Raw genomic sequence first — 27,195 nt, forward strand, 5'->3', positions numbered from 1 at the left:
CTTTGTCTCAATTCCTCTCCTCCTCAAATGAAAACCATGTTGCTACAATAAAAAAAGCCAGCTGAGGCAACAAGGTTCTAGGATCCCCACATCGCTGTGAGGAAACTGCAGCTCCAATTCAACAGGCGCCAGTCCCAAGCCCACAAGGCAAGCACACCGTTAGAGGGCACAGTCAGGGCCCGGAGTGGGTGTCCCACAGGCCTTTTTTACAACTGCTCCAACTCTCTGCTCAGTCCGTGCTGGTGCTGAAACTCAAATATCACTGAATTTGTGATCTTGCAAGACTGCAAACAACATAAACGACTCATCTATGTTTTTAAGAAGTTTCCCCCAAAGAGGTTTTCCAATCCACTTTTTAAATTAATTTATTCCTTTAGGAAGATTCACATTAGAAAGACAGTGGAATTACCAGCTGCCTAAGCCACATCATTAATGGGAAGCAGCTATTCGAAGAGTATTAGAAATATTAAGAACAGGAACTCCTTCCTTGGATTTTTCGTCCCACCCCTGCCTGCTGTGTCCATGGATGACAGCTGGTCCAGAGCAAAACTTCCCAGGAAGAAGCCCCTCTGTGTGCCCTGCTAACTAAAGAGGAAGAAGCAGTGAGCCAGGCTTCTGGAAAGTTCCTTGTCTGGCACAAAGGACAACCTTCTCCTCGTCCACTATAGAGAAATGTTGCAAACTTTCCATGTGCCACTGGAGGTGAAGAAGTATCCTCAGCTGACCTCAAAAGCAAGAGGGCAGCTCTACTCTCAAGACATCAGTCCTTCTGCATCCCCTCCACGCCCCAGCCGCTCACGCTACAGTCATGGAAAGGGCTCTTACACAGATCAAGTCCAGAGGCAGAGTCTAGGGTCTAATCCCACAGCTCCCCCTTGTAAACCTGCAAATCACAAGATGGGATGGCGAGGAACACCTCACACACAGGGCACCTTCAGAGGCATGGCAGGGATGGGTTTGTACAATCCACCTGGGAGGAAGGGAGCTACTGAGACACCACAGACCTGATGCGGTAAAAAGGTATAGTCACAGGACCTGCAGCCGTCAACGTGAGATAATACAGAGCACCTGGAACATGAGAAGTGCACACAATAAATGGAGATTATTACGCAAATGAAATTTAAAATGGCATTCTTAATCCTGTTTGTCCAGTCACAATGGACCAATGATCACATTCACACATCGCATCTCAGCTGGACAGCCAGTCGTCAGTGTGAAGCCCAGACAGGTCACTGTAAAAGGGCTCTACCCACGTGGACAAACTTCTCCCCTCACCCTAAGTCCAGGAATCAATAAAGCAAAAACTACCAAAGAGAAAAAAGAGAATCCGTCACTGTACTTAGCACCAGCTGTACAACAGAAATAGCCCCTGGCACCGCCTTCAAGGAAAAACCCAAAAATACAGGTAAATATTCTAATTTCAAAGTGTTGATGTTCTCCTTTCCTAAGGCACAGTTAAGAGGCCCCAGAGGAAAGCTGGTAATGCTGAGGGCTGTGCCTTGGAAAGGATGTGTCTGTGTCCCTGTGGGACAGTGACGGTGGGGATGGCGTCACTCCGAGGCAGCTAGCTGCTCAATGGCACAGCGGACTTTCTTTGCAGTTTCTTCAAATTCTTTCTGTTTATTGTTGGTTTCCTTTGCCTGGAAATAAAGAATAGACACATGAAACTGAAGCTCTAGGCATGCTCGAATAGAGATGCCCAGCTATATGGGGTAAATGTCCTCATTCACCTCATCTGCCTCTCTCTCTCTCTCTCTCTCTCTTTTTTATCGGCCATGCCGCTCAGCTTGTGGGATCTCAGTTCTCCGATCAGGGATCAAACCGAGGCCCCAACAGTGAAAGCGCCGAGTCCTGACCACTGAACCGCTGGGGAATTCCCCTCAACTAGCTCTAATTTGAGCTGTCCCACAATAATTATAACAGAAAACACTGATGGACCGCTTTGCTTGTACCAAGCACCATTCTACCTGCTCCACACACCCTAACTCACTCACTGCTCCATGTCCCCATGAGGTAGGTGCCACCTTTATCCCCATTACACAGATGAGGACACCGAGGTCCACAGCAGCAGCCAGCTCAGGGGTACCAGCTAGTCTGTGGCAGAGCCCTGCTCTTCCCCACTACCCTACATTGCTTCTGAAGCTCCCACAGAAAGTCCGGAGCCCTCTTCTTGTTCACTTAAAGAGACGCCGTCAAGCATCAGCGTGCTCCTCAAACAGAGAAACCTTCCACCTGCAGCAGCTCTCTAAATCTGGCTTCCAACCTTTCATTCTGCTAAGTGCTCTCTCCAGGAGGACAAATGACAATCACATCAACAAATCCAGAAACCTCCTCCCTAATTTTCACTCTCCTGATTTCTCTGCCACATTAAAAAACAAACAATAGACTTTTATTGGGTTAAATGTTTTCTAATAAGAAAAACAACAGAGGTAACTTCTTTTCAAAAGAAGGTGGCAGCGATGCAGTAGCAGGAGCAGAGAGCACGTGGTGCACTCCAGGGTCAGACCCTGAGCCCCGGCTCTACCTCAGCCGCACACGTGCCCAGCGTCAGGCCCAGGTGGCTGCCTGACCAGTGGTCCTGTCAAACTGACCAGCAGCATCTCAATTAAATGCAGGGTCTCAGAAATTCACAGCATCACGACAAACAACACTTGTTCCTCGTTTTCAGTATTTGTAAACTGCAACGCATAATTATCTCACCTGGATAAACGTTTGCCTTACAGCTGTGTGCTGCAATCCCATAACTGACTTAATAAATGGTTTAAAAGTTCAGCTCCCAACTTATTTCCACCCCACGGTACAGTCGAGGTCCGCACGCCATCCCACCTCCAGGAGCGATGTACCCTAGAGGGGCCATCCAGGAGCTCTAGCAGGAAGCAGACAGGCCTCTGGTTATGCCCATTCCCTGCACTCTGACCCCAAACCTTACTGTCCACATCCATTCACATGCAAATGTGCCTAGGGACACAAGGGGACCTGAATTTTTATATCAGTGATAAATTATTTGCAACAAACCTCAAAATTGGGTGTCACTCTAGAGCAGCCCTGTCCAACAGAATTTTTTGCAATGATGAAAATGTTCAATTGTCTGCACCGTCCAGTAGTCACTGGCCACATGTCGCTAATGAGCAGATAAAATGCTGCTAGTGCCACTGAAGGACTGAATTCTAAATTTTCTTTGATCTCCTTTTCTTTTTTTTTTCCGGCTGCGCCGCATGGCTTGCAGGATCTTAGTTACCCGACCCGGGATCGAACCTGTGCCCTCGGCAGTGAAAGCACGGAGTCCTAACCACTGGACTGTCAGGGAATTTCCCCCAAATATATACATTTTAAAATGATCTGGGGGACTTCTCACAGCTTTCTCACAACTGTTCCTGAAGTACACAAAGCTCGTCTTTTACCTAGAACAGGAGTGGCAAACTACGCCCTGTGGGACACATCCATCCAGCCCATGGCCCGTTCTTAACCCAATGGCTAAGAATGCTTTTTACATTTTTAAACACTTGTGGAAAAAAACAAAGAAAGAATAATCTCTAACAGAAACTCTGTGGCCCAGGAAGGCTACACACTTACCATCTGCGGCACTTCACAGAAAGTGAGCTGACCCCTAATCTCGAAGGCCCTCCCTAGCCCCCTTCCCAATTCCAGCACTGCAGTTCCCAAGACCTCCATCGAATACACCGCTTTACTGACCACTGATTTCTTCTCACTTCCTGAAAAAATTTTCAATTTTGTCCTTAGCATTTAAAAGGTACCATATTACACAGAATTATTTCTAGTGATCTCTAAAAAGGAATACGATTTTCAAGCTGAAAAGGACCTGAGAAACCACAGAAGTCTATCCTCCATTTTACAGCAAGGAAACTACGACCAAGACTGGCCTAAACTCACAAAGTCTGTGAGTGGCAGAGACAACCGGTACATCTGGACTCCCTGCCCAGGGCTTTGCTAAAAATAGATTAAATACCTGAATATTTACTCTCTGTAGAGCTGCCAGATTTAGCACATAAAGATAGAGCCTGCTCAGTTAAATTTGAACATCATATAAACGAGTAATTTTTTAGTAAACAGCCATACAAAATGTGAGATATACTAAAAAAATTACTCCTTGTGTACCTGAAATTCAGACTTAACTGGGAGTCCTGGTTTTCTCTGGCAACCTTAATTCTCTACAGCCCGGGCTGCTTGGGAGCTGCCTCTTTGTGGACTCACTGTTTCACTCTTCCAATAACCCAGTGCAAGAGCCTAAGTTCGCCTGCAGAAATCCCTTCAAGGCCCAGTAGGACTGGTGCTTCTTTCTCCCAACACACATAATGCCCCTTTCCCAATATGCTGTCTACTCTGTGTCCCCAAACCCTCTGTTTCCACCACTGCTAACACATGAACACACCCCGTATAAATGACCTACCATCTCAGTTGTCACTAAAGGCAGAAATGCCAGCCTAGCCATCACATGTCCCACCACCAGAGGTAACCGCACACTGAGGACACCTCTACTCAGGGGATCCGTTTTTCTCTCTGCACAACCCCAAGGCCACACTCCAGGACAGATGCTTTTCTACCCTTTTATATCCACACGCACACACATCAGAGGGGCTCAGAAAGTGCTTACTGAGGAAAGGCGTCTATGCAGTGCTTGTGGCGGGCTAGGGAGTTTAGCACTAAAGATGCCGAACAGGATTTGTGCTTGCTTCTTATTCCCAGTAATACATACAATTTTGTTCTTGGCTCTTTCTTTATCCAGTTTTAAAAATTCGCTGAGGGTTAATTCTTCAAACTGCTTCTTGACAGAAAGGAAAGCACAACCAGATGAATGCTTTTTATGTTCTTCTCTAGAAAAAGCAACACATGAGCACGTCAACAGAGAAAATTCAGGTAAAGGGAGAAAGGCAACAGTTTGTTACCACCAGCCCCCTCCCCACCTCACAGACACACACTGCTCTGCTTCAGGAGCAGAGTGTGAAGTCTGAAGTGGACGGAACCAGGGGCAGGACCCACATTCCCACACAACTTGTCTCAGCACCTTCTTGCTCTGTGGACTCCCCCCAGCCCCACCCATATCCTGTGGCTGATGTAGTCTACCTGGAGTCCTTTAGCAATTAGTAGGAAAAGTGTTAGAGTATAAATCCAAAGGTATCACATGTCAAAGCCCTTAAAATCCTCCAGGAACCATTTGCAGTTGTCTCATTTCACTCGAATTATTACATAATCTGTTGGTTTGGAAAAAGGGCACCACTGACCCAGTTTCTCCAGTGAATTCCTCTGCTTCATACCATCATTCTGTGCATTCGGAATTATCCCTGCTAGCGGATAGCACTATAACGAGAACAGTCTGGGGAGTTCCCTGGTGCTCCAGTGGTTAGGACTCCACACTTTCACTGCTGAGGGCCCAGGTTCAACCCCTGGTTGGGGAACTAAGATCCCGCAAGCCGCGCGGCATGGCAAAAAAAAACCAAAACAAAAACCAGAACAGGCTGGAAGGAACACTCAGCCACGCAAATTCCAAAAGGACAGCCAATAGTAACTATAATCTGAAAATATTATAGCACTTGGAAATTCACTCCCAAGAATACAACCAGTATTTCCCCAGTGATACCTGGTATGATCACCATATCATCCCAGTCAATACTGGGTCATGAGAGCAAACACATTAGGGAAAACAGCAACACTCTTCTTGCCAAGAAGAGAAACAACTCCGGTGATTCTCTACGGGGGAAAAAAAGTTCAAGCCGTGGAAGCAATTGATTCTGACAGGAGAAAAAGCGGTGCGGGGAAAATGTGGCATTACATTACGGGAATATTGTTGTCTGTATGAATATATGCACACAATAAAAAAAAAACTAGATGCCCTAAAGAACGAAATCTAAACCAAAACTGAGTGTACTATTTTAAGGGGTGGTTTTTGTGCTGTATGAATTATAGTTCAATAAAGCTTCAGGGATTCCCTGGTGGCGCAGTGGTTAAGAATCCGCCTGCCAGTGCAGAGGACATGGATTTGAGCCCTGGTCCCGGAAGATCCCACATACCGCGGAACAACTAAGCCCGTGTCGCACAACTACTGAGCCTGCGTGCTAGAGCCCGTGAGCCACAACTACTGAGGCCCACGTGCCACAACTACTGAGGCCCACGTGCCACAACTACTGAGCCCACATGCCACAACTACTGAGCCCGTGTGCCACAACTACAGAAGCCCGTGCGCCTAAAGCCCGTGCTCTGCAACAAGAGAAGCCACCGCAATGAGAAGCCCTCACCGCAACAGAGTAGCCACCGCTTGACGAAACTAGAGAAAGCCCGCGTGCAGCAACGAAGACCCAACGCAGCCAAAAACAAATAAATTTATTTAAAAAAAAGCTTCAGATTTAAAACCTCTGAAACAAGAAAGGCACCTGGACATCCCTAGGTCACAACAGGATCTGCTCCAGTATTCTGTCTACCCGGAAAAGTATCAAGCACCTACAAGAATGAGCCTTTCTTCAACACTCCACCCAGGAGGACATTCGGCCAAATCAGATTTGATTAGGTTGAAAGCATCACCAAGGTGCCAGCAGAGACTCATCCTTTACAGCAGCTATTTAGGGCACAAACGAGGCTGGAAAGCCGCAGGTCCTTCAATAATACTTCGAAATTCAGATGTTTTGGGGGGAGCCCAACTCAAAACAAACGGTCCTATGGACATATATACGCTACCAAACGTAAGGTAGATAGCTAGTGGGAAGCAGCCGCATAGCACAGGGAGATCAGCTCGGTGCTTTGTGACCGCCTGGAGGGGTGGGATAGGGAGGGTGGGAGGAAGGGAGACGCAAGAGGGAAGAGATATGGGAACATATGTATATGTATAACTGATTCACTTTGTTATAAAGCAGAAACTAACACACCATTGTAAAGCAATTATACTCCAATAAAGATGTAAGAAAACAAAACAAAAAAAACCCCAAACGGTCCTGAAGTAACTGGGGAACCCCGGAAGCCCAGCGAGGCTGGCCTGAGGGACTTACATAGGGTCGTCATCTGGCTCCCAGCCTTCCAACTCCTTGAAGCAGAAGAAACACTGAGCCAAGTCGGGCTCGTTCTCAGTTGGACAGTGGATGAAGCCGGCCGCGGCCATCTGCAAAGCAGAGCTCGGCTCAGGCCCCAGAGTGGAGGGGTTCCCCCGAGATCCGGGAGGCCACAGAGGGGCTAGAGCCCGCAGAAGCGGTCGCCCCAGGGGCCCGGGAACCCACAGAGGGACCAGAGCGCGCGGGAGGGGTCGCCCCGGGGGCCCACAGAGGGGCCGGGGCCCGCGGGAGGGGTCGTCTCAAGGCCTGGGGCGGGGCTCTGGGGGCGGGGCGGGCCTGGGGGCTCCGGGAGGCCGCGCGGACTCACTCGCTCCGGGGTGCAGGCGCAGCCCTCCAAGAAGGGCCAGTTCTTAAATGTGGAGACACGATGGTCCTTGAGGTAGAGCTGCCAGGCCGGGGGCAACGACGGGGTATCCATCCCGCCGCCGCCGAGCGGTGCCGCGATTCAAATCCGGCGGTTGTCGGCCGCCGCGGGGCATGTCGGGAACGCGCCGCCCGCGGCCTTCTGGGAAATGGGAAGCTGGGCGGCGCGGGGTACGCTGGGAGTTGTAGTCCTCCCGCCACATGTCTCTGCTTCTACTCACCAGGCACCGACCCAACCACGCCCAGCGTACTCCCATCCCAGCTACTTGCAAACAGTGGTAGGAAGAGGAGTGGAGAATGGGCCGAAGTCCCCGTGATAGTTTCTTGGAGTGGCACCTGCCGAGCACAAATGGATTAAGCCCTTTAAGCGTGCAAACTGTTATTGTTTTTGTGGGTACCCCACTCCTGGAACCTCCTAGTGCCAGCTTCCTCAGCCAGCCCTTGTGCCGTCCGGGTTGGAACATGTGCTGAGGCAAGTCTTTGCACTGAAGCTTCCTGGAAGGCCAGAAATTGACCCTTGGAGCTTTGTTCTTCCTTTTCCACCAGAATTCCTCAGGAGTTAGATATCCCTTCTAAGTCCCTGCCCCAAACAGACGTGCGGGTGGGGGTCAACAGAGGTGAAGAAATGTGTGGAAACAATGCCCACTGCCCTCCAGCCAGGAGACCTGGGTGTCCTATCAGGGAGGTGGGACTGTTATGTGACTCCAGGAAGTGAACAGCCTAGGACAATCCGCCTGGATAATAGAAATGAGAGCCCAGGGAGCAGGCACCTGCCTGTAGGCACAGCCAGACTGGGTTCAGAGCAGGCCTGTGTAGCTGGTGCCTAGCCTCATGCAGACGCCCCAGCCTTCCAGCTCTATGGACCTGACTTTAAGTGGTTTTTATAGAGGTTTCACAGGCTTGGTTGATCAAATCATTGGCCTTTGGTGATTAATTGAATCACCAGCTCCTCTCCACTCTCTGAAGATTGGGAGGGTGGGGCTGAAAGCTCCAAGCTTCTAATGAAGGCTTGGTCTTTATGGCCACCAGCCCCAGCCAGAAGCATCTAGGGGTTGCTCATTAGAACAAAAGATGCTCCTATCACTCTGGAGATTCCAAAGGTTTTTTAGGAGCTGTGTGCCAGGAATCGGGGACAAAGACCAAAAATATATTTATCACAAAGGCAAATTTGCATTTTTATGTGAACTTTCTGGATTTTCAAGTAGTTGGCAACAAATCCTGATGGATACTGTGATGATCAGACAAAACTGTTTTGAGATCATAAAACATCAATGCTAGATATTACCTTATGGCCATCTAGTTTCACCAAAACTTTTGTGAACACATTTTTCCTCTACTGTAAGAGTGACACATCAATGCTGTAAAAGCAAAACTCATGCAATGGGAAGGAAGTCTTCCTCTCCCCAAAGACCTCTAGCAGAAAGAAACTTTTCAGCAGTTTCTATGTATACTTCCAGGTGTGTGTGTGTGTGTGTGTGTGTGTGTGTGTGTGTGTGTGTTCATACACCAGTTGGCATCCTGTCTTTTCAGGTAACAGCACATCTCAGCTTTATCGGCACCTAGAGATCTCAACATGTTTTATAAAATCTGCATGGTGTTTATTGGATGGTCTACCCTAATTCCAATTAACAAATTTCCCATTGGGTATCTCCAATTTTTTTTTTTTTGCTATTATGAATTGTACTACAGCAAACAGACACACAAACATGTGCAACTATGCCTGTAGCATAAACATCTGCAAGCAGGATTGCTGGGAAAGTGTGTGTGTGTCTTTCAACATTTTTTAATATTGCCAACCTGTCCTCACAATCATCAGACCAGGACACGGTTTGCTCCGCCATCTTGTCTGGGTGGATGTTGACCCTGCCTTTTTCATCCTAGGATATTTTAATCAGAGTTCTATCAATACTGATAGCATCTGTATAAAAATATATATCTTCCAGGGAACTCCCTCGCAGTTAAGTGGTTAGGACTCTGTGCTTTCACTGCCGAGGGCACAGGTTCAATCCCTGGTGACGTGGCCAATAAATAAATAAAACTATATATCTTCTGGATCAAACACCATCAAGTCAACGTATTTCTGTGATTCATTTTCTATTTGGCACCAACATATTCCAACTTTTACCATTTAAATTTTTATTTTACTGAAAACTTCAGCTGCTTAGGTCTTTTCCATAAGGTTTTTTTTTCCCAATTATCTGTTTTTGTCTGCGTTGGGTCTTTGTTTTTTTGTTTGTTTTTTTTTTTGCGGTACGTGGGCCTCTCACTGTTGTGGCCTCTCCTGTTGTGGAGCACAGGCTCCAGATGCGCAGGCTCAGCGGCCATGGCTCACGGGCCCAGCCGCTCCGCGGCATGTGGGATCTTCCCGGACCGGGGCATGAACCCGTGTCCCCTGCATCGGCAGGCGGACTCTCAACCAGTGCGCCACCAGGGAAGCCCCAGCTTATTTGTTTTATACATAATAGTTTATACCTCTTAATCTCCTGCCCCTATCTTTCCCCTCCCAAATTCCTTCTCCCCACTGGTAACCACTAGGTTGTTCTCTAGATCTGTGAGTCTGTTTCTTTTTTTTTTATATTAACTAATTTGTTTTACTGTTTAGATTCCACAGATAAGTGATAACACACAGTATTTGTCTTCCTCTGACTCATTTCACTTATGCCCTCCAAGTCCATCTATGTTGCTGAAAATGGCAAATTTTCATTCTTTTTTTATAGCTGAGTAGTATTCCATTCTGTCTATATGTGTGTGTGTGTGTGTGTGTGTGTGTGTGTGTGTGTGTGTATCACATCTTCCTTATCCAGTCATCTGTTGTTGGACACTTAGGTTGCTTCCATATCTTGGAAATTGTAAATAATGCTGTTGTGAACATTGGGGTGCATGTATCTTTTCGAATTAATGTTTTCATTTGCTTCAGGTATATATCCAGGAGTGGAATTGCTGGGTCATATGGTAGTTCTATTTTCAGTTTTTTGAGGAACCTCCATACTGTTTTCCACAGTCGCTGTACCAATTCACATTTCCACCAACAGTGTAGGAGGATTCCCTTTTCTCCACAGCCTTGCCAACATTTGTTTGTGGTCTTCTTGATGATGGCCATCCTGACAGGTGTGAGGTGGTACCTCGCTGTGGTTTTGATTTGCATTTCCCTGATGATTAGTGATGTTGAGCATCTTTTCATGTGCCCGTTGGCCCTCTGTATATCTTCTTTGGAAAAATGTCTATTCAGTCCTGTGCATTTTTTAATAGGCTTGTTTGTCTTTATGATGTTGAGTTGTATGAGCTGTTTATATATTTTGGATATTAACCCCTTACCCATCGTATCATTTACAAATATTTTCTCCCATTCAGTAGGTCGTCTTTTCATTTTGTTGATGGTTTTCTTTGCTGTGCAAAAGTTTTAAATGTAATTAGGTCCCATTAGGGTTTTTTTGCCTCATTACATTCTTATCCTAAAAGATCCAAATAATTCAGATGAAGCCAAAACACCCCCTCCTCGTGTTCCCGACGCCACTTCCCTCCCCAGAGGGGAGCAGAGGTGTTAGGTGTGCAGCCTCCCCAAACTTTTTCTCTGCATACACACACTCGCGTGCACACACAGAAACATGTCATTTTGTGAGTATTAGGTAATGCTGTTGAGATGGTACTGTATTGTATCGTTGAGCATCTTGCTCTTTGTCAGGTAATAGTATGTCTTGGAGATGTCCCCCGTTATAAACACAGACCTCGGACTTCCCTGGTGGCGCAGCGGTTGAGAGTCCGCCTGCCGATGCAGGGGACGCGGGTTCGTGCCCCGGTCCAGGAAGATCCCACATGCTGCGGAGCGGCTGGGCCCGTGAGCCATGGCCGCTGAGCCTGCGCGTCCGGAGCCCGTGCTCCGCAATGGGAGAGGCCACAACAGTGAGAGGCCCGCGTACCGCAAAAGAAACAAAAAACACACCAAAAAACCCACAGACCTCTTTCTAATGATGGTCGGCTGCTCAGATGTACTTACTCCCTACTGATGAATATTCAGGCTATTACCTATTTTCGCTATCATCAATCATTCTTGAACTGCTAGCTATTCAGAGTGGGCGAGGGAGGGGTGTGGTGGATGGTGGGTGGACCCAGCTGGCTCCTTGGGAACTGAATGCACACACACCCCTGTGTGTGGGGGGGAGTGGCAGAGGAAGTGTGTTCTACCTGTGGATGTCACTGTCCCGTCAGTCAAGGTGTTAACCCCAAGGATAAAATCCCAGGGCTTTCCGGGACGAATCCAGACGTCAGGTGGAGCCCAGGACAGAGTAGACAAAGGAGTGAAACAAAAACACAGAACAAAAACTGGTTTGGGGAGCTCTTACTCTTCATTTTGGTTGGGAGTTGTCACTTTTGTTTCACCCTCTCAGCAGACTGTGGGCCAGACTCTGGGTATCACACATGGCGTGGACCTGGGCCAGACCTTCCCTGGAACCCGCTCGATCCAGGCCAGGGGCAGGCCATGGAGATTTGTACTCGTGTTCAGAGCAGTGAGGGGAATGGACCCTGGCCGGGGTGGGTGGACAAACAGAGGCGCTGCTGGGCACAGGGAAAACTGAGGCCGGCAAGAATGGGGAGCAGTCGGGCTCTTGGGAGAAGTTTCACAAGTCGGGGTGCATGCTGGCGGCGGGGCTTCAGGTGTCATCAGGACTCCTGGAAGATTGTTTTCAAAATAATCTGCAGCAGGAGGGAAAAATACAAAAGCTCCAGAGTTGGAGAGGCTCTTGTGAGGATCTCTTGGGAGGAATTTGATTAAAGAAACAGGCTACGTTTTCGATCACAGAAACGTAATTTAAATGAGTCCTTTCCCACCTCTCATTTGAAATGTCACCCACTCATTGCCCGTTTTTGTACGACCCATGAGCTAAGAATGGCTTTACATTTTTAAACAGTTGGAAAAAAAATCAAAAAAAGAATACTTTTGTGACATGTAAAAATTCCACAAAATCCAAATTTCTGCATCCATAAGCACAGTTTCATTGGAGCAAAGCCATATTTATTCACCTGGGAATTGTTTCTGGCGGCTTTTGAGCAATAGTGGCAGAGTTGGGGAGTTCTGTCACAGACCATATGGCCCTCCAAATCTAAAATATTTATTAGGTTTCTTTAAGAGATGTCATTTATTGGGGGCTTGTTTTTCCCCAGTTAAAAAAAAAGTAATACATGTTCATGGTAGAAAATGTGGAAATTGATTTTTTAAATCCATTGTAACACCACCGGTAAACGTTTTTTGCGGATGCATATATATGCCTCTAAGGGCCTAGCTATCTATGTATCATAAAACTAGGAAGATACTAGGCCAGTTAATTTTTGTGTTTTTGCTCTTACCTCTGAAGCAATTTGACATGTCCTAACTAATTTTCACAAACTTCACTCTGTTACCTGATTATATCATAATTTAACCTCATTAGACATTTAGGTTATTTCCAAGTTTAGAACATTAATAAAGCTACAGAGACTATGTTTCTGTGTTTCTCTGATTATGCTGAAGACAGATTCCAAGCAGCAGAATTACTGGGTGAGTGGGTTTGGGTCCATATTGCCAGGCTGTACTCCCGAAACATCAGGCCAACGTGTGCTCCACAGGATGGGGGAGGCCCGCTTCACTGTGTCTTCACCAGCATTAGGCACTATTATAACTAGAATATTTCCCGTGAGAGGTGGGAAAGGACTCATTTCCAGTTACATTTCTTTCTTTCTTTTTTTTTTTTAAAGATTTTTTGGATGTGGACCACTTTTAAAGTCTTTATTGAATCTGTTACAATATTGCTTCTGTTTTATGTTTTGGTTTTTTGGCTGTGAGACATGTGGGATCTTAGCTCCCCGACCAGGAATTGAACCTGCACCCCCTACATTGGAAGGCGAAGTCTTAACCACTGGACCACCAGGGAAGTCCCATTTCAGTTACATTTCTATGATCACTAATGCAGCTTACTTTTCCCCCATGTTTACTGGCCATTTATATTTCTTTTTGAATTATCACTTATTTTTTGTCCATTTTTTCTATTTATTTCTGTTCTTAAAGAGAAATAAGACCTGCTCTTATTAAGTGGTACAAACTATTGATACTATGTATAAAATAAATAAGCTACAAGGTTATATTGTACAGCACAGGGAATATAGCCAATATTTTATAATAACTTTAAATGGAGTATAGGCTATATAAAAATATTAAATCACTATGTTACACACCTGAAACTAATATAATATTGTAAATCAACTAAATTTCAATCTAAAAAAAGAACTGTTCTTATTGATTTGAAAGTGCTCTTTGTGTGGTAAGGATATTAACTATGTGAATTAAAACTGAACGCTATAAAAGCCTAATGGAGGGACTTCACTGGTGGCACAGTGGTGAAGAATCCACCTGTCAATGCGGGGACACGCCTTCAAGCCCCACATGCCACGGAGCAACTAAGCCCGTACACCACAACTACTGAGCCTGCGTTCTAGAGCCTGTGAGACACAACTAATGAGCCTGCATGCCACAACTACTGAAGCCAGCATGCTACAACTACTGACCAGCGCGCTTAGAGCCCATGCTCCACAACAAGAGAAGCTGCTGCAATTAGAAGCCCGTGCACTGCAACGAAGACCCGATGCAGCCAAAAGTAAATAAATAAATATAAAAAATAATTTTAAAAAACGTCCTATTGAGGTGGCAGCTAATTGGGAGTGGGGGGGAGGGGGAATTGGAGGAAGGTGGTAAAAGGTACAAACTTCCAGTTGTAAGATAAATAAGCACCAGGGATGCAATGTACAACATGATAAATTTAATTAACACTGCTCTATGTTACATATGAAAGTTGTTAAGAGTAAATCCTAAGAGTTCTCATCACAAGGGAAAAATATTTTTTTCTTTTTCTTTTCTTTTGTATCTGTGAGATGATGGATGTTCACTAAACCTATTGTGGTTCATTTCATGACGTTTGTAAGTCAGATCATTGTGCTGCACACCTTAAACTTATACAGTGCTGGATGTCAATTATATCTCAATAAAAGTGGAGGAAAAAGAAATATTAAAAAAAAAAAAAGTAAAGTTAATCAGGTACCCACTTTCCCAGGAAAAAAAAGTAGTGACTGTATATTTTCCGGGTCCATTGCAAATATTTTCCCCAATCTAGCCTTTGACTTTTTTAAAATATTTTTTTCAGTTGAAGTATAGTCAGGACTTCCCTGGTGGTCCAGTGGTTAAGACTCCATGCTCCCAATGCAGGGGGCCCAGGTTTGATCCCTGGTCAGGAAACTAGATCCCACGTGCCACAACTAAGAGCATGCATGCTGCAAGTAAGACCTGGTGCAGCCAATAAATAAGTAAAATTTTTTTAAATAAATAAATAAATTGAAATATAGTTGATTTACAATGTTTCAAGTATACAGTAAAGTGATTAAGTTATATATATATAATATATATATTCTTTTTCAAATTCTTTTCCAATATAGGTTATTACAAGATATTGAATATAGTTCCCTATGCTATACAGTAGGTCTTTGTTGGTCTTCTATTTCATTTATAATAGTGTGTATAGGTTAAACCCAAATTCCTAATTTATGCCCCCCGCTTCCCCTTTGGTAACCATAAGTTTGTTTTCTATGTCTGTGAGTCTATTTCTGTTTTGTAAATAAGTTCATTTGTATCATTTTTTCCTTTAATTTGTTTTTTTAATATAGTTTTTGGCTGCATTGGGTCTTCATTGCTGTGCACAGGCTTCCTCTAGTTGCAGCGAGCGGGGGCTACTCTTTGTTGTGGTGCGCGGGCTTCTCATTGTGGTGGCTTCTCTTGTTTTGGATCATGGGCTCTAGGTGCGCGAGCTTCAGTAGCTGTGGCACAGGGGCTCAGTAGTGTGGCACACGGGCTTAGTTGCTCTGCATGGGCTTAGCTGCTCCGCAACATGTGGGATCTTCCTGGACTAGGGATCAAACTCCTGTCCCCTTCATTGGCAGGCAGATTCTTAACCACTGCACCACCAGGGAAGTCCCTGTATCATTTGTTAAGATTCCCCATAATAAGTGATATCATGAGATATTTGTCTTTCTCTGTCTGATTTACTTCAGTTAGTATGATAATCTCTAGATCCATCCATGTTGCTGCAAATGGCATTATTTCATTCTTTTTTATGGCTGACTAATATATATACCACATCTTTATCCATTCATCTGTTGATGGACATTTAGGTTGCTTCTTGGCTATTATAAATAGTGCTGTTATGAACACTGGGGTGCATATATCTTTTTGAATTATCGTTTTCTCCAGGTATATGCCCAGAAGTAGGATTGCTGGATCATATGGAAACTCTATTTTTAGTTTTTTAAGGAACCTCCATGCTGTTCTACATAGTGGCTGTATCAATTTACATTCGCACCAACAGTGTAGGAAGGTTCCTTTTCATCCTTAGACTTTTTTTTGTGTGTGTGGTACGCGGGCCTCTCGCTGTTGTGGCCTCTCCCGTTGCGGAGCACAGGCTCCGGACGCGCAGGCTCAGCGGCCATGGCTCACGGGCCCAGCCACTCCGCGGCATGTGGGATCTTCCCGGACCTGGGCACGAACCCGCGTCCCCTGCATCGGCAGGCGGACTCTCAACCACTGCGCCACCAGGGAAGCCCCATCCTTAGACTTTTAAAAGGATTCTCCACATTAAAATTGTAATGAACACTGATGTGGCCAACTCCAGCCCTCCTTTCCCAACGGCGTTGGTTTTGCTTTCATGCTTACACACAAACAGGCTAATACTTTCTCGTACCTGCCTGTCCCCATCCACACCACAGCCCCATGCAGATCCCACCTGTGTGCCCAGGACTAGCCTCTGCAGATCACCTGGGGCTGTTTCAGAGGGAGGTGAAGTACAGGAAGCAAGCGTGGCACTCAATCCCTATCGTCAAGTCCCCCAACCTCCTGGATGCCAAAGAGCCAGCGAGGTGACTCCCCACGCCCCCTGCCTGGCCACCTCGCCTTATGTGTAGGGGCTACAGCAGGACGCATTCTGTCCACGGTGAAGGGATGCACCCTACCTGGGTGAGCACGTAGTCCTTCTGGGTTAGGTTCCAAAGGATTTCAAAGTGATCCACATCATGGAGCTCTTCAAAGGAGACTTTCCACCCTCCTCGGCGCAGAGTCTGAGTAGGAGAAACGAGGGAAGAGGAAGCATGAGGCTGGGGGGGGCTGGGGGGAGAGGGGCTCTCGCAGCTGCCTGGCACATACCGGGTGCTAAGTATTTATTGAAGAAATGACTGGTATCGTGGGGTCCGTTTGGGTGAAATAAACAGGAAGATAATAAGACTGCATGACCCTCAACCTCGAGCCAAAAGCGGGGTGCTGGGGGTACCTGATAAAGTTCCCTGGACTGTCGGTGGAATTCGGGGCTGTCGTGTTGGCCCACAGTCACCAGGATGCGGCAGGCTGGATCCACAGGCTGTGTCGGGGCTGTCTTCAGGTGCCACTGTGGGCTGTTCCTCTGAGCATCCTCCCTGGTGCAGGGAGTAAGTGTGGTCAGGACAGACAGCAGCCTTCGCTGCACCCCTGGCCCTCCTCGCAGGCTGCAGGCCAGCTGGGGGACGAGCGGACAAGTGACTCACAGGGTTGTGAGGAGAGAGGCGTTCTCAGAGGTGTGCATGACAGGCTCCAGGTCATAGATCCCACTCACCAGGAAGAAGCCTGTGAAGGTAAGGAACAGTCACAGAGCCAGGCTGCAGGTGGGGCAAGATGGGGCCAGCCCGCCTCCAGGGCCAGTGGGGCAAGGCCAGGGTAGGGGGCAGAGAAGCAGCAAAGCAGGCCCTGCTCCCCAGGCTCAAAGCCCCGAGGTCAAGCTACTCACAGCTGTTGAAATTTCAAGCAGCTGTTACAGACCCTCAGGCCCATCAGGGGAGGGTGAATGCTGCCCAGCCAGGCTCAGTCCCCGTGGAAACCTTTGAGGTTGGGCGTGACTCCATGCTTGGTCCAGTTGGCCAGGAGCATCATGGCGGCGAGGTGAGCCCCAGCTGAGTGTCCGCACAGGTAAATTCCCCTTGGGTGGGTCAGAGCAGAGAGCTGGGTTTGCATCCAGTATAACCAAAGCAACAGGCCAGTATCAAGGAGTCCCAATTTGCCTTTTGCTCCAAAGCCAGAGGGGGCAGTTGGGCTGCATCCAAGATTAGTCCACTGTCCTCCCACTCAGTCTGACAAAAGGAAAATCTACAGCGATACCCACTGGTTGCCTGGATACTGTTTCTGGACAAACACGATGCTCTGGGTCACCTGGGCTACCATCTGGTCCAGGGTGCCTGTGCAGAGGGTAGGCGCTATGTCAGGCTCCGCCGGGGGCCCTCTCCCCTCCAAAGCCCACCAGCCCTTGCACCTGCAAGACTACCCTCATTACCTTTGGGGGCAACGTCATAGGCCACTATCACCACAGCCACTCCCTGTGCTGTCAGTGGGCCGACCATGAAGGCTGACGAGTCTTTACTGCAGAAGGAGACAAAGACGTGACAACTGGAGGCCACTTGGCCACTAGGCTGCTTCTGTGTCCTGTCCACCCAGGGCACTGTCGCTCTCTGACCTGGTGCAGTAAGGGAAGAAGGGAGGCTTTGTCCTTGCGACATCACATGCTAGCTATGGGACCCTAGAGACTATATTTAACCTCTGAGCCTAATTTCCTTCTCTGTAAAATAGGAACAATTATGTTTTTTCTCTTAGGGGGCTGTTTTTGAGAATTGAAGGAGGTGAGACATGTAGAGAGCTTCACAAAGCAAAGGGTAAAACTGCAATAAATGTAGCATTGAGATGATATGCTTGAAGAGCAGTAGGTCCTATAACAGGCAACGCCTTAGTACGATCCTAGGGAACAACAGTGTCCCTGAAGATCCCAAATTCCCCTGTGCTTATCTTAGGATGCCCCGTGGTCCCAGTTTGCCTGGGACTCTCTCTTTTTTTACCACTGAAAACCCCAGGTCCTGGGAAACCACTCACTTCTGAGCAAACAGGGATGGTTAGTCACTGTGGTTTTCCATTTGATTAGAGTAGACTGAACAGGCTTTTCACCGGGTATAGTGGATCCAATAGTGTCCCCCCAAAAAACATGTCCAAATCCTAAACCCCCATACCTGCAAATGTGACCTTATTTGGAATAGGGGCTATGCAGATATAATTCAGAATCTTGAGACGGCATCATCCCAGATTCAGGATGGGCCTTAAATCAAATGCCTGGTGACATTGTAAAAGAAAGGAGAGGGAGGATTGAAATACAGACACACGAAGACCCTGTGAAGATGAAAGTTGAGGTTGAAGTGATGCGGTCACAAGGCGAGAAAGACCCGGACACCCCAGAAGCTGCAAGACGTAAGAACGGGTCCTCCCCAGAGCCTTCAGAGGGAGCGTGGCCCTGCCCACACCTTGAAGAATTTCAGATTTCTGGCCTCCAGAACTGTGAGGTAAGACATTTCTGTTGTCGGAGCCCCCAAGTTTGTGGTAAGTTGTTGCAGCAGCCCTAGGAAATGAAGAGTCCAGGCAAAGATGAATCTCCCTTTTTCTCCATTCATCCAAATCCCCCGACTCACCTTCCGCTCTGCCAGTATCCTCCATGAAAAAACACGAGGAACGGCAAGGCTGTAGGACAAGACAAAGGGCGTGTGGGCCAAGGCAGAGCTCCCAGCTGAGATCCATGGGGGACCACTAGCCCCCGCTTACCTTCAGACACTGCCTCAGGAAAGTAGATGTCGAGTTTCTCCCCTTCGCCATCTCCATAGGGCACATCGAGCAGGTTCCTCCCGGTGGCCTGGGCCCTCTTGGTAGCTGTCTCCAGAAATGGACAAGTCGCTGTCAGCACAACCTCAGGCAGAACCTTTTTGCCGAAAGCCCCTTTGGGTTGACCAGTTAGCTCCAGCTATCAGTGCTTCCCCAAGTCCTCATGGTAATCGGGGCTGGGGGTCTGAAGCATCCCACAGGTGCATAGTTACAAAGAAATCAGACTGGCCCATCCAAGTGGGGGCCAGAACTATCTGTGACGTCTGTCTCTGGTGAGCGGGCAGTTCTGATGGGCACCATTTCGACCACTACTTTATTACATGCTTATTATGTGTGTTACACTTGGCTATGTGCTCTGGGAAGTATAAACTTTTCCAAGTATTTGGAAAAATAACCTTCTAGGAACTAAGATATAAAATCACTTGAAATAGATAATAAAGCAATATGAATATATAATTGAGCACCATGATGGGAGAGGTCAGAGGCATGTGAAAATTGGCTAGGACTGGGGTCAGGAGAAAGGACGAAGTACATTTACGTAATTTACCGTAAGTAAATTAAATACCAAAGGCAAAGGCCTGGAGGTGGGATGGGACTCTGTATGTTCATGTTGCAGTAAACAATGTCCCCTCAAGGCCCCACTTCGATCACTGAAACCCAGGAAGCTCAGCTCCCTCCACCACGGGGTGCCAGAGAGTGTAAACTGGTAAGTGCTTCCTGGGGGGCAACTTGGAAATATGTATCAAAGCCCAAGAAGATCATATTCCTTGATGCATAAGTCCTTCTCCATACATTTATTATAAGGAAATAATCAGAAGTATTCTTAAGGACTTGTTTTAAAGATGCCCACACTAATGCTATTCATGACAGCAAAACATTGGACACAGCCCCAGTGATCTACAATAGAAAACAGCTAAAATACATTATGGTATAGCCCCTTTCTCTCCTTTATTTAAAATTTTTTATTTTATTTTTTAAAATTTATTTATTTATTTTTGGCTGCATTGGGTCATCATTGCTGCGCGCGGGCTTTCTCTAGTTGTGGCGAGTGGGGGCTACTCTTTGTGGCCACGCGCGGGCTTCTCATTACAGTGGCTTCTCTTGTTGTGGAGCACGGGATCCAGGCGTGCAGGCTTCAGTAGTTGTGGCTCGCGGGCTCAGTGGTTGTGGCTCACGGGCTCTAGAGCACAGGCTCAGTAGTTGTGGTGCATGGGCTTTGTTGCTCCGAGGCATGTGGGATCCTCCTGGAGCAGGGCTCGAACCCATGTCCCCTGCATTAGCAGGCGGATTCTCAACCACTGCGCCACCAGGGAAGCCCCACTCCTTTATTTTTTATCCCAGCATTCATTAATCCTTCATATATTTTTTACTTGTTTACTGTCTGTCTGTCACCCTAACTAGAACATGAGCTCTGAGAAGACAAGGGCTTTGCTTTGCCCACCTCTGTACACCCAGGACCTGGTACATCATAACCACTTAAAAGAAAATTGTGTAGGGAATTCCCTGGTGGTCCAGTGGTTAGAACTCGCACTTTCACTGCCGAGGGCCTGCGTTCAATCCTGTTCAGGGAACTAAGATCCCACAAGCCGTGTGGTGCAGCCAAAAAAAAAAAAGAAAACTGTGCTGCTCTGTGGTGACCTAAATGGGAAGGAAATCCAAAAAAGAGGGGATACGTGTATATGTATAGTTGATTCATTTTGCTGTACAGTAGAAACTAACACAACATTGTAAAGCAACTATACTCCAATAAAAATTAATTTTTAAAAAGAAAAGTGTGTAAAAAAAAGAAAGAAAAAGAAAATTATGTAATGAATAAATATTTCAGTAAGTAGTGTTGGGTCTATTGAATATCTGAAGGGAGAAAAAAATAGTTTCCTGATCCCTACCTCACACCACACCAGACCAATTCCAGATGGACCAGATGAAAGCGAAAACAATAAAGCTTTTAGAAAAGGAAATAGGAAATCCTAATGACCTTGGACTAGGCAAAGATTACACAAACAGGACCCAAAATGCATTAATCAAAAAGGAAATACTGGAGGGAGAGTATTTTGCCATGTAAAGAGCGAAAGCAGGTTACGCAAATACCATACAGCACGAACACTGCAATCTTTCTGATACTGAAGATTGGTGGCAAGAGACCTTCAACTTGGGATCCCTGTCCCTGGAAGCCTCCAGATCCCCAACCTCGGTGGCCACAGTTCCCCCGCCCACCGGCCCCTTCCCAAAAATACTCACCAGGGCTCCCTTGGGTTGGGTGATTCTGCAATTCCAGAAAGGGCAAACTAGGTAGATGAAGATAGTTTGCATAGATCGTGTTTATGCAAGTGTGAATAAACTGTTAAAATGGGCCGCCTTCATTTCTGCTGGACTCTGCTCAAGGCCAAGAGAAATAAAAATGGTGGCAGGTGCCAAGTTTCCCACGTGCCTAAAGCAGGGACCAGGCTGCCTCTGCAGGACAGGTGAGGTGGCTGAAAAACCGATTTTGCCATCACCAACACCCCACCCTTGAGTGAGGGAACAAGGCCAGGGGGAGGCTTCTTAGGAAAGGGATGAGGCTGGCTGTGTTCTGTGGGTTCCCACTCCCTCTCCCATGGAGGGGTGGAAGGGGGCTTCCCATCTCCTAAAGCTTCAAGCGACCAACTGCTCAGAGCCTGATGTGTGACTTCTACAAGGATCAGACCCAAACAGGCTTCACCTGCCCCCAGGTGCCACGCTGGGTGCAGACCACACTGCAGGACACACTTAACTGAATCAATCCATTATAAATAGGTACGTTTTACTTGATTAGAACCATGCGATTCTGTTAAGCAGATCAAATGCATTGCATTTGCGATTATAATTTGAAGTGCTTTTTTCAGAATTCCATCACATCTTGTAAGTTGCGTTGAAAAGTTGACGGGAATTTAATCTGTGAAAGTTATGAGCTATCTGAGCATTAACTTAAAAAAATAAATGAAATGCCATTCATTTTTCTTTTGAAGAAATAATATGTTTATATGGTTAAAAAATATACAACAGGCATTTGCATGAAATATCCCTGCCAAGGTGACTGTTATTATTAATACGAATATGGACTCTCTCTCCCTTTAATCCAAAGGGCAGCGTATGAAATACATTTCTGCCCTGCCTGTTTCAATTCATCTTTCTTGGAGAGCTTTCCCAATCAGTACATAGACAGCTTCCTCGTTCTTTTCTTTTTTTCATAAAGTTAACTTGCTATTCCATCCTATGGCTGCACCTTAATTTATTTAACCAGTAGTGACACTTTTTTTTTTTTTTTTTTTTTTGCAGTACGCGGGCCTCTCACTGTTGTGGCCTCTCCCGTTGCGGAGCACAGGCTCCGGACGCACAGGCTCAGCGGCCATGACTCACGGGCCCAGCCGCTCCGTGGCATGTGGGATCTTCTCGGACCGGGGCACGAACCCACGTCCCCTGCATCGGCAGGCGGACTCCCAACCACTGCGCCACCAGGGAAGCCCAGTAGTGACACTTTTTAGGGCAAACAAACCACATCTGATCATCAGTAAAGTCTCCCGGCTCCCTCTCTGCTTATCCTGAATCCTGAGTCTTCCCCCCACCCCTACTGAGACCACCCTGGAACCCCTTCACTACTCCCTTGGAAGCAGGGACAGTCCCTCTCCACTCCCTTGCTTTCACCAGGGCGCCATCCAGCCACACGTGTGCGCCGGGTATAACTAGCATCACATCCTGTTGATCTGAGGCGCAAATTCAATCGGAGCCTCCCGTCTTAGTTGCTGAGGCTGCCTTAACGAAATGCCATACAGTGGGGGGGCTTCGATGACAGACTTTTTTTTTGCCCAGTTCTGGACACTGGAAGGCAGGGTCAAGGTGCCAGGTGGGGTGATGTCTGGTGAGGGCCCTCCCCAGGGGTGGCAGATGACCTTCTTGCTGTGCGCTCCCGTGGCCTCTTTGTGCTTGGGAGGAGCTCTCCCTCTCTAGGGGGAGGAACCCTCTGTGTCTCTTCTAATAATCCTACTGGATCAGGACCCCATCCTTACGACCTCATTTAACCTTCATTACTTCCTTAGAGGCCCCATCTCTAAACACAGCTACAGTAGGGGTTAGGGCTTCTACACGTGAATTTTGGGGAGACACAAAATTCGGTCCATAACAGCCCCCACACTCCCCCCAAAGGCCCTGGAGCTCCCCTGCTCGCCTTCTCTGAGGGGTTTGCCAACCACCCTCCCACCAGCACTGTGTGAAGGTGTTTGTTCCCGACAAGCTCGTCAACACAGCAGGCTCAGCAAAGGGGAGCAACTTAATTAACGCAAGGGTTCTGGAAGTGTACGTGGACCAACAAGATTTATGCTGTGCCAAAACTAAGAAAAAGATGATGCAATTTATGCCCTAAGCTGAAGAGCAATTAAAACCAAGCAGCTATCGATATTCGTTATCATGCATAAAAAAGTCTTCCTCCAGTATTAAAAAACCCAACCGACCCTGAGCCAGAGAAATTGCCTCTCTCCAGGAGGTGGTATGACGGTGATGGCGGGCAGCTGGCTGCAAGGACAGAGAATGGGGGGACCCACTGCCTCCTCCAGAGCGTGAATCCTGCCAGCCCTCCAGGCGCTGCACTTACAGGCAGCACAGGAGGGCTTCAACAAGACACCCCAGCAAAAACCCTATTACAAACTTCCTCTTTTGAAAAAGCAAAACTTCGGTTTCTATTAATCACAGTCCAAAGTGTCACAGCTCTTACAGAGAGAAACTCCAGGTCCCTGGACCCAACTGAGCATCGTGTTGGAGCAATTAGGGGGAGCAGGGGCCTAGAGACTAATGCAGGCGTGGGGCGGGGAGACCCATCAGACAGTCACGGAGAGCTGAAGACCAAGGGTTCATCACGTCTGGGGCAGCAATTTAAGAGGAGGCTGGGGCCCATCAGCCTCCATCTAGTTTCAGAACTATTCTCCCCCAGTCTTTTAATTCATTTAGCAAACAAATACTTATATAAGCAGCAGCCTTGTGCCCATTTTGGAATATCGTAGTGACAAAATAATAAAAAAAATCCAAATCACATGTGCCTTACCCCTTAGTGAGGGGGACAAGCAGTTACAGAAAGATGTCAGGTGGTAACGTGTGCTACAAAAATGAGCCAGAATCTGAAAAGGCTACATAGTGTATGATTCCAACTATAGGACATTCTGGAAAAGGTGAAACCACGGAAACAGTGAAAAGATCAGTGGCTTCTAGGGAGTGGGCGGGGAGGGGGGAGAGGGATGAGTATGTAGAATACGGGATTTTTAGAGCAGTGAACACACATTGGGAGCCATTGTCTGCCAGAACCAGTGGACAAGCTGGAGAAGTTGGGGGAGGTCAGTGGGGTGGGGTTCTGGGGCTCAGTCACAGTGAGTTCGTAGCCAAATCTGTGATAACCAAAGTCAGAGAAAAACCAAGTTTCCCAGGAGGAGGGAGTGGAAACCAGCAGAGCGGCACAGGCTGAAGAAGTGGAGAGGGGGGTGGTCAGGAGAGAAGACAAAGGCCCCCTCTTCTTCCCAGCACCTAGCACAGTGCCCCCGGGGCATGAGGACTTGCAGATGGACAGAGAGAAGTGGTAGTGCTGCAAAAGATTAAAAATAATTTATTGAGGTGAAACTCACATAACAAAATTAGCTACTTTAGGGACTTCCCTGGTAGCGCAGTGGTTAAGAATCTCCCTGCCAATGCAGGGGACACAGGTTCGATCCCTGGTCCGGGAAGATCCCACATGCCATGGAGCAACTAAGCCCATGCACCACGACTACTGAGCTTGTGCTCTAGAGATCGCGAGCCACAACTACTGAGCCCGCGTGCCACACTGCTGAAGCCCGCGCACCTGGAGCCCGTGCTCCACAACAAGAGAAGCCACCGCAATGAGAAGCCCGTGCACCGCCACGAGGAGTAGCCCCCCCACTCGCTGCAACTAGAGAAAGCCCGCATGCAGCAACAAAGACCCGACGCAGCCAAAAATAAATAAATAAACCAATTTTAAAAAAATTAACCATTTTAAAGTGAACAATTCAGTGGCACTTAGCACATTCACAATGTCATGCAACCATCACCTCTATCTAGTTCCAAAACATTTTCATCACTCCAGAAGAACACCCCCTACCCGTTAAGCAGTGTCTCCCCAAACCCCCCTTACCCCAGACACTGTAACCACTAACTGCTTTCTGTTCCTACGGATTTCCCTATTCTGGACATTTCACCTAAATGTGACCTTTTGTTCCTGGCTTCCTTCACTGAGCATTGTGTTTTCAGGGTCCATCCATGTTCTAGTAGGTATCAGTACCTCATTACTTTTTAGGGCCAAAAACGATTCCATTGTATGGGCATATCACATTTTGTATATCCATTCATCTGTGGATGAACATTTGGGCTGCTTCCACCTTTTGGCAACCGTGAGTAATGCTATGAACATGTGTGTACAAGTACTTGTTTGAGAACTTATTTTCAATTCTTTTGGGTTAGAAAGCTTTTTTTTTTTTTCTGTCGGTACGCGGGCCTCTCACTGTTGTGGCCTCTCCCGTTGCGGAGCACAGGCTCCGGACGCGCAGGCTCAGCGGCCATGGCTCACGGGCCCAGCCGCTCCGCGGCATGTGGGATCCTCCCGGACCGGGGCACGAACCCGCGTCCCCTGCATCGGCAGGCGGACTGTCAACCACTGCACCACCAGGGAAGCCCTGGGTTAGAAAGAATTTTTAAAATTGAAGTGTAGTTGACTTACAATATTATATTAGTTTCAGGTGTACAACTCAGTGAGTCAACGTTTTATAGATTACTCTCCATTTAAAGTTATTACAAAACAATGGCTATATTTCCCTGTGCTATACAATATATCCTGTTGTTTCTCCATTTTATACATAGTATCTCTTCTAGAAATAATTTTTAAGGCTGTTTATGCTATTACAAACAAGATTGCACATTATAAGTACAGAACACTTTCTCCTAGGAGAAAAAAAGACTGTAAGAAATGATCTCACAGTGTTAACAATGGGTGACAATTATTGACGGTTTTATTTTCTAAAATCCTTTTCAATCAGCAAATGCTCCTTTTGTAATCAGAAAACAATTGTTGCCTAAAAATAGCCAACCTCAGAGAGTGCAGAGCAGGGCTATTATAACGTGGTCTGTGGACAATGGGTGTCCCACACGGCTTGCTACTGGTCCATGATGAACTAAGTAAAAAGGTGGAGGTAAACATTTGGAATACATGCAGTTTGGTAGAATGGCTGTGTCTATCGAACTTAACAAGAAATTAGGGCTTTCAAACAAAAACTTGTACATGAATGTTCACAGCAGCGCTTTTCACAATCGCCAAAAGGTGGAAACAGCCCAAATGTCCATCAGCGGACGAATGGATAAACAAAACGTGGTCCATCCATACAATGGAAAATTATTCATCCATAAAAAGGAAGGAAGCACTGACTTGCTACAGCATGGTTGGACCTTGGAAACATTATGCGAAGGGAAAGCCACCAGACACAAAAGACCACATCTTGTAGGATTCCATTTATACGAAACGTCCAGAATAGGAAAATCCACAGAGACAGAAAGCAGTCAGTGGCTGCCAGGGGGCTGCTTAACGGGTAGGGGCTTTCCTTCTGGGGTGATGAAAATGTGTTGGAACCAGGTAGAGGAGATGGTTGTACAACATCGTTAAGGTACTAAATGCTGCTGAATTGTACACTTTACAATGGTTAAAGTGGTACATTTTATGTGTATTTTATCACAGTAAAACAAAATTGGGGCCTGTATTTTGCGTGCCTTTGTTTTCTTCCTTTGGTTTTTCTGATGGAGAGGAAAAAGCACAATCTCAGCCTTGAAAGGCAGGAGGGGTCCTCAGAGAGGCTCTCAGTCGCAGGGGCTGTCAATCACGAGGCCCCACCCACCTCACTGGTGATTGGTGCTCCTTGGGCGAGGCGTGGTTTGGGGGAATGGGAGTTTGGAACTGTGCCCCAAGCCGGGTTATACATATACCTCCTTTAGTTTCTTGTACAATGTGTTTTTACTGAGTCTTGTTAATCAAATTTAATAGCTACTGGT

The 27,195-nt window shown here is 47.0% G+C and overlaps 2 protein-coding genes across 6 annotated transcripts in view; both read right to left on the minus strand.

The window, feature by feature from the left end:
* BIRC5 (baculoviral IAP repeat containing 5) lies at window positions 1–7,601 on the minus strand. 2 transcript variants are annotated; one of them, XM_079905057.1, is made up of 4 exons: window positions 7,363–7,601; window positions 6,996–7,105; window positions 4,613–4,832; window positions 1–1,640 (listed from the first exon to the last, which is right to left on the minus strand). In XM_079905057.1, the coding sequence occupies exons 1-4, from the start codon at window positions 7,471–7,473 to the stop codon at window positions 1,551–1,553; spliced, it is 531 nt and encodes a 176-aa protein (XP_079761183.1). In that variant the 5' UTR covers window positions 7,474–7,601; the 3' UTR covers window positions 1–1,550. The 2 variants fall into 2 exon arrangements, with proteins under 2 accessions (XP_079761183.1, XP_079761184.1); XM_079905058.1 differs by having other exon boundaries at window positions 4–1,640; window positions 4,715–4,832.
* AFMID (arylformamidase) overlaps window positions 7,523–27,195 on the minus strand; it is a 24,506-nt gene continuing 4,833 nt past the window's right edge. The window contains exons 3-11 of one of the 4 annotated variants that reach the window (XM_079905054.1): window positions 19,093–19,197; window positions 18,963–19,011; window positions 17,786–17,871; window positions 17,618–17,690; window positions 17,337–17,434; window positions 17,007–17,085; window positions 16,757–16,898; window positions 16,443–16,547; window positions 7,523–7,754 (exon numbers count right to left, since the gene is read on the minus strand). In XM_079905054.1, the coding sequence (XP_079761180.1) occupies window positions 7,632–7,754; window positions 16,443–16,547; window positions 16,757–16,898; window positions 17,007–17,085; window positions 17,337–17,434; window positions 17,618–17,690; window positions 17,786–17,871; window positions 18,963–19,011; window positions 19,093–19,197 (860 nt within the window). In that variant the 3' untranslated portion in view covers window positions 7,523–7,631. Of the gene's footprint in view, window positions 7,755–11,455; window positions 12,111–16,326; window positions 16,548–16,756; window positions 16,899–17,006; window positions 17,086–17,336; window positions 17,435–17,617; window positions 17,691–17,785; window positions 17,872–18,962; window positions 19,198–27,195 lie in introns of those variants that run through there. The other 3 variants (XM_079905056.1, XM_079905055.1, XM_079905053.1) reach the window with 3 other exon arrangements.

This window comes from Stenella coeruleoalba (genome assembly GCF_951394435.1).
Source record: "Stenella coeruleoalba genome assembly, chromosome: 19".
NCBI lineage: Eukaryota > Metazoa > Chordata > Mammalia > Artiodactyla > Delphinidae > Stenella > Stenella coeruleoalba.

What these genes read in the sequence shown, in the direction of transcription:
- BIRC5 (XM_079905057.1), bottom strand. Translation starts at nt 7,473, where the DNA reads ATGGATACCCCGTCGTTGCCCCCGGCCTGGCAGCTCTACCTCAAGGAC. An exon ending in GCGCCTGCACCCCGGAGCGA is followed by an intron (nt 7,106 to 7,362) that starts GTGAGTCCGCGC and finishes TCTGCTTTGCAG; the next exon opens with ATGGCCGCGGCCGGCTTCAT. An exon ending in GAGCCAGATGACGACCCTAT is followed by an intron (nt 4,833 to 6,995) that starts GTAAGTCCCTCA and finishes TGCTTTTTCTAG; the next exon opens with AGAAGAACATAAAAAGCATT.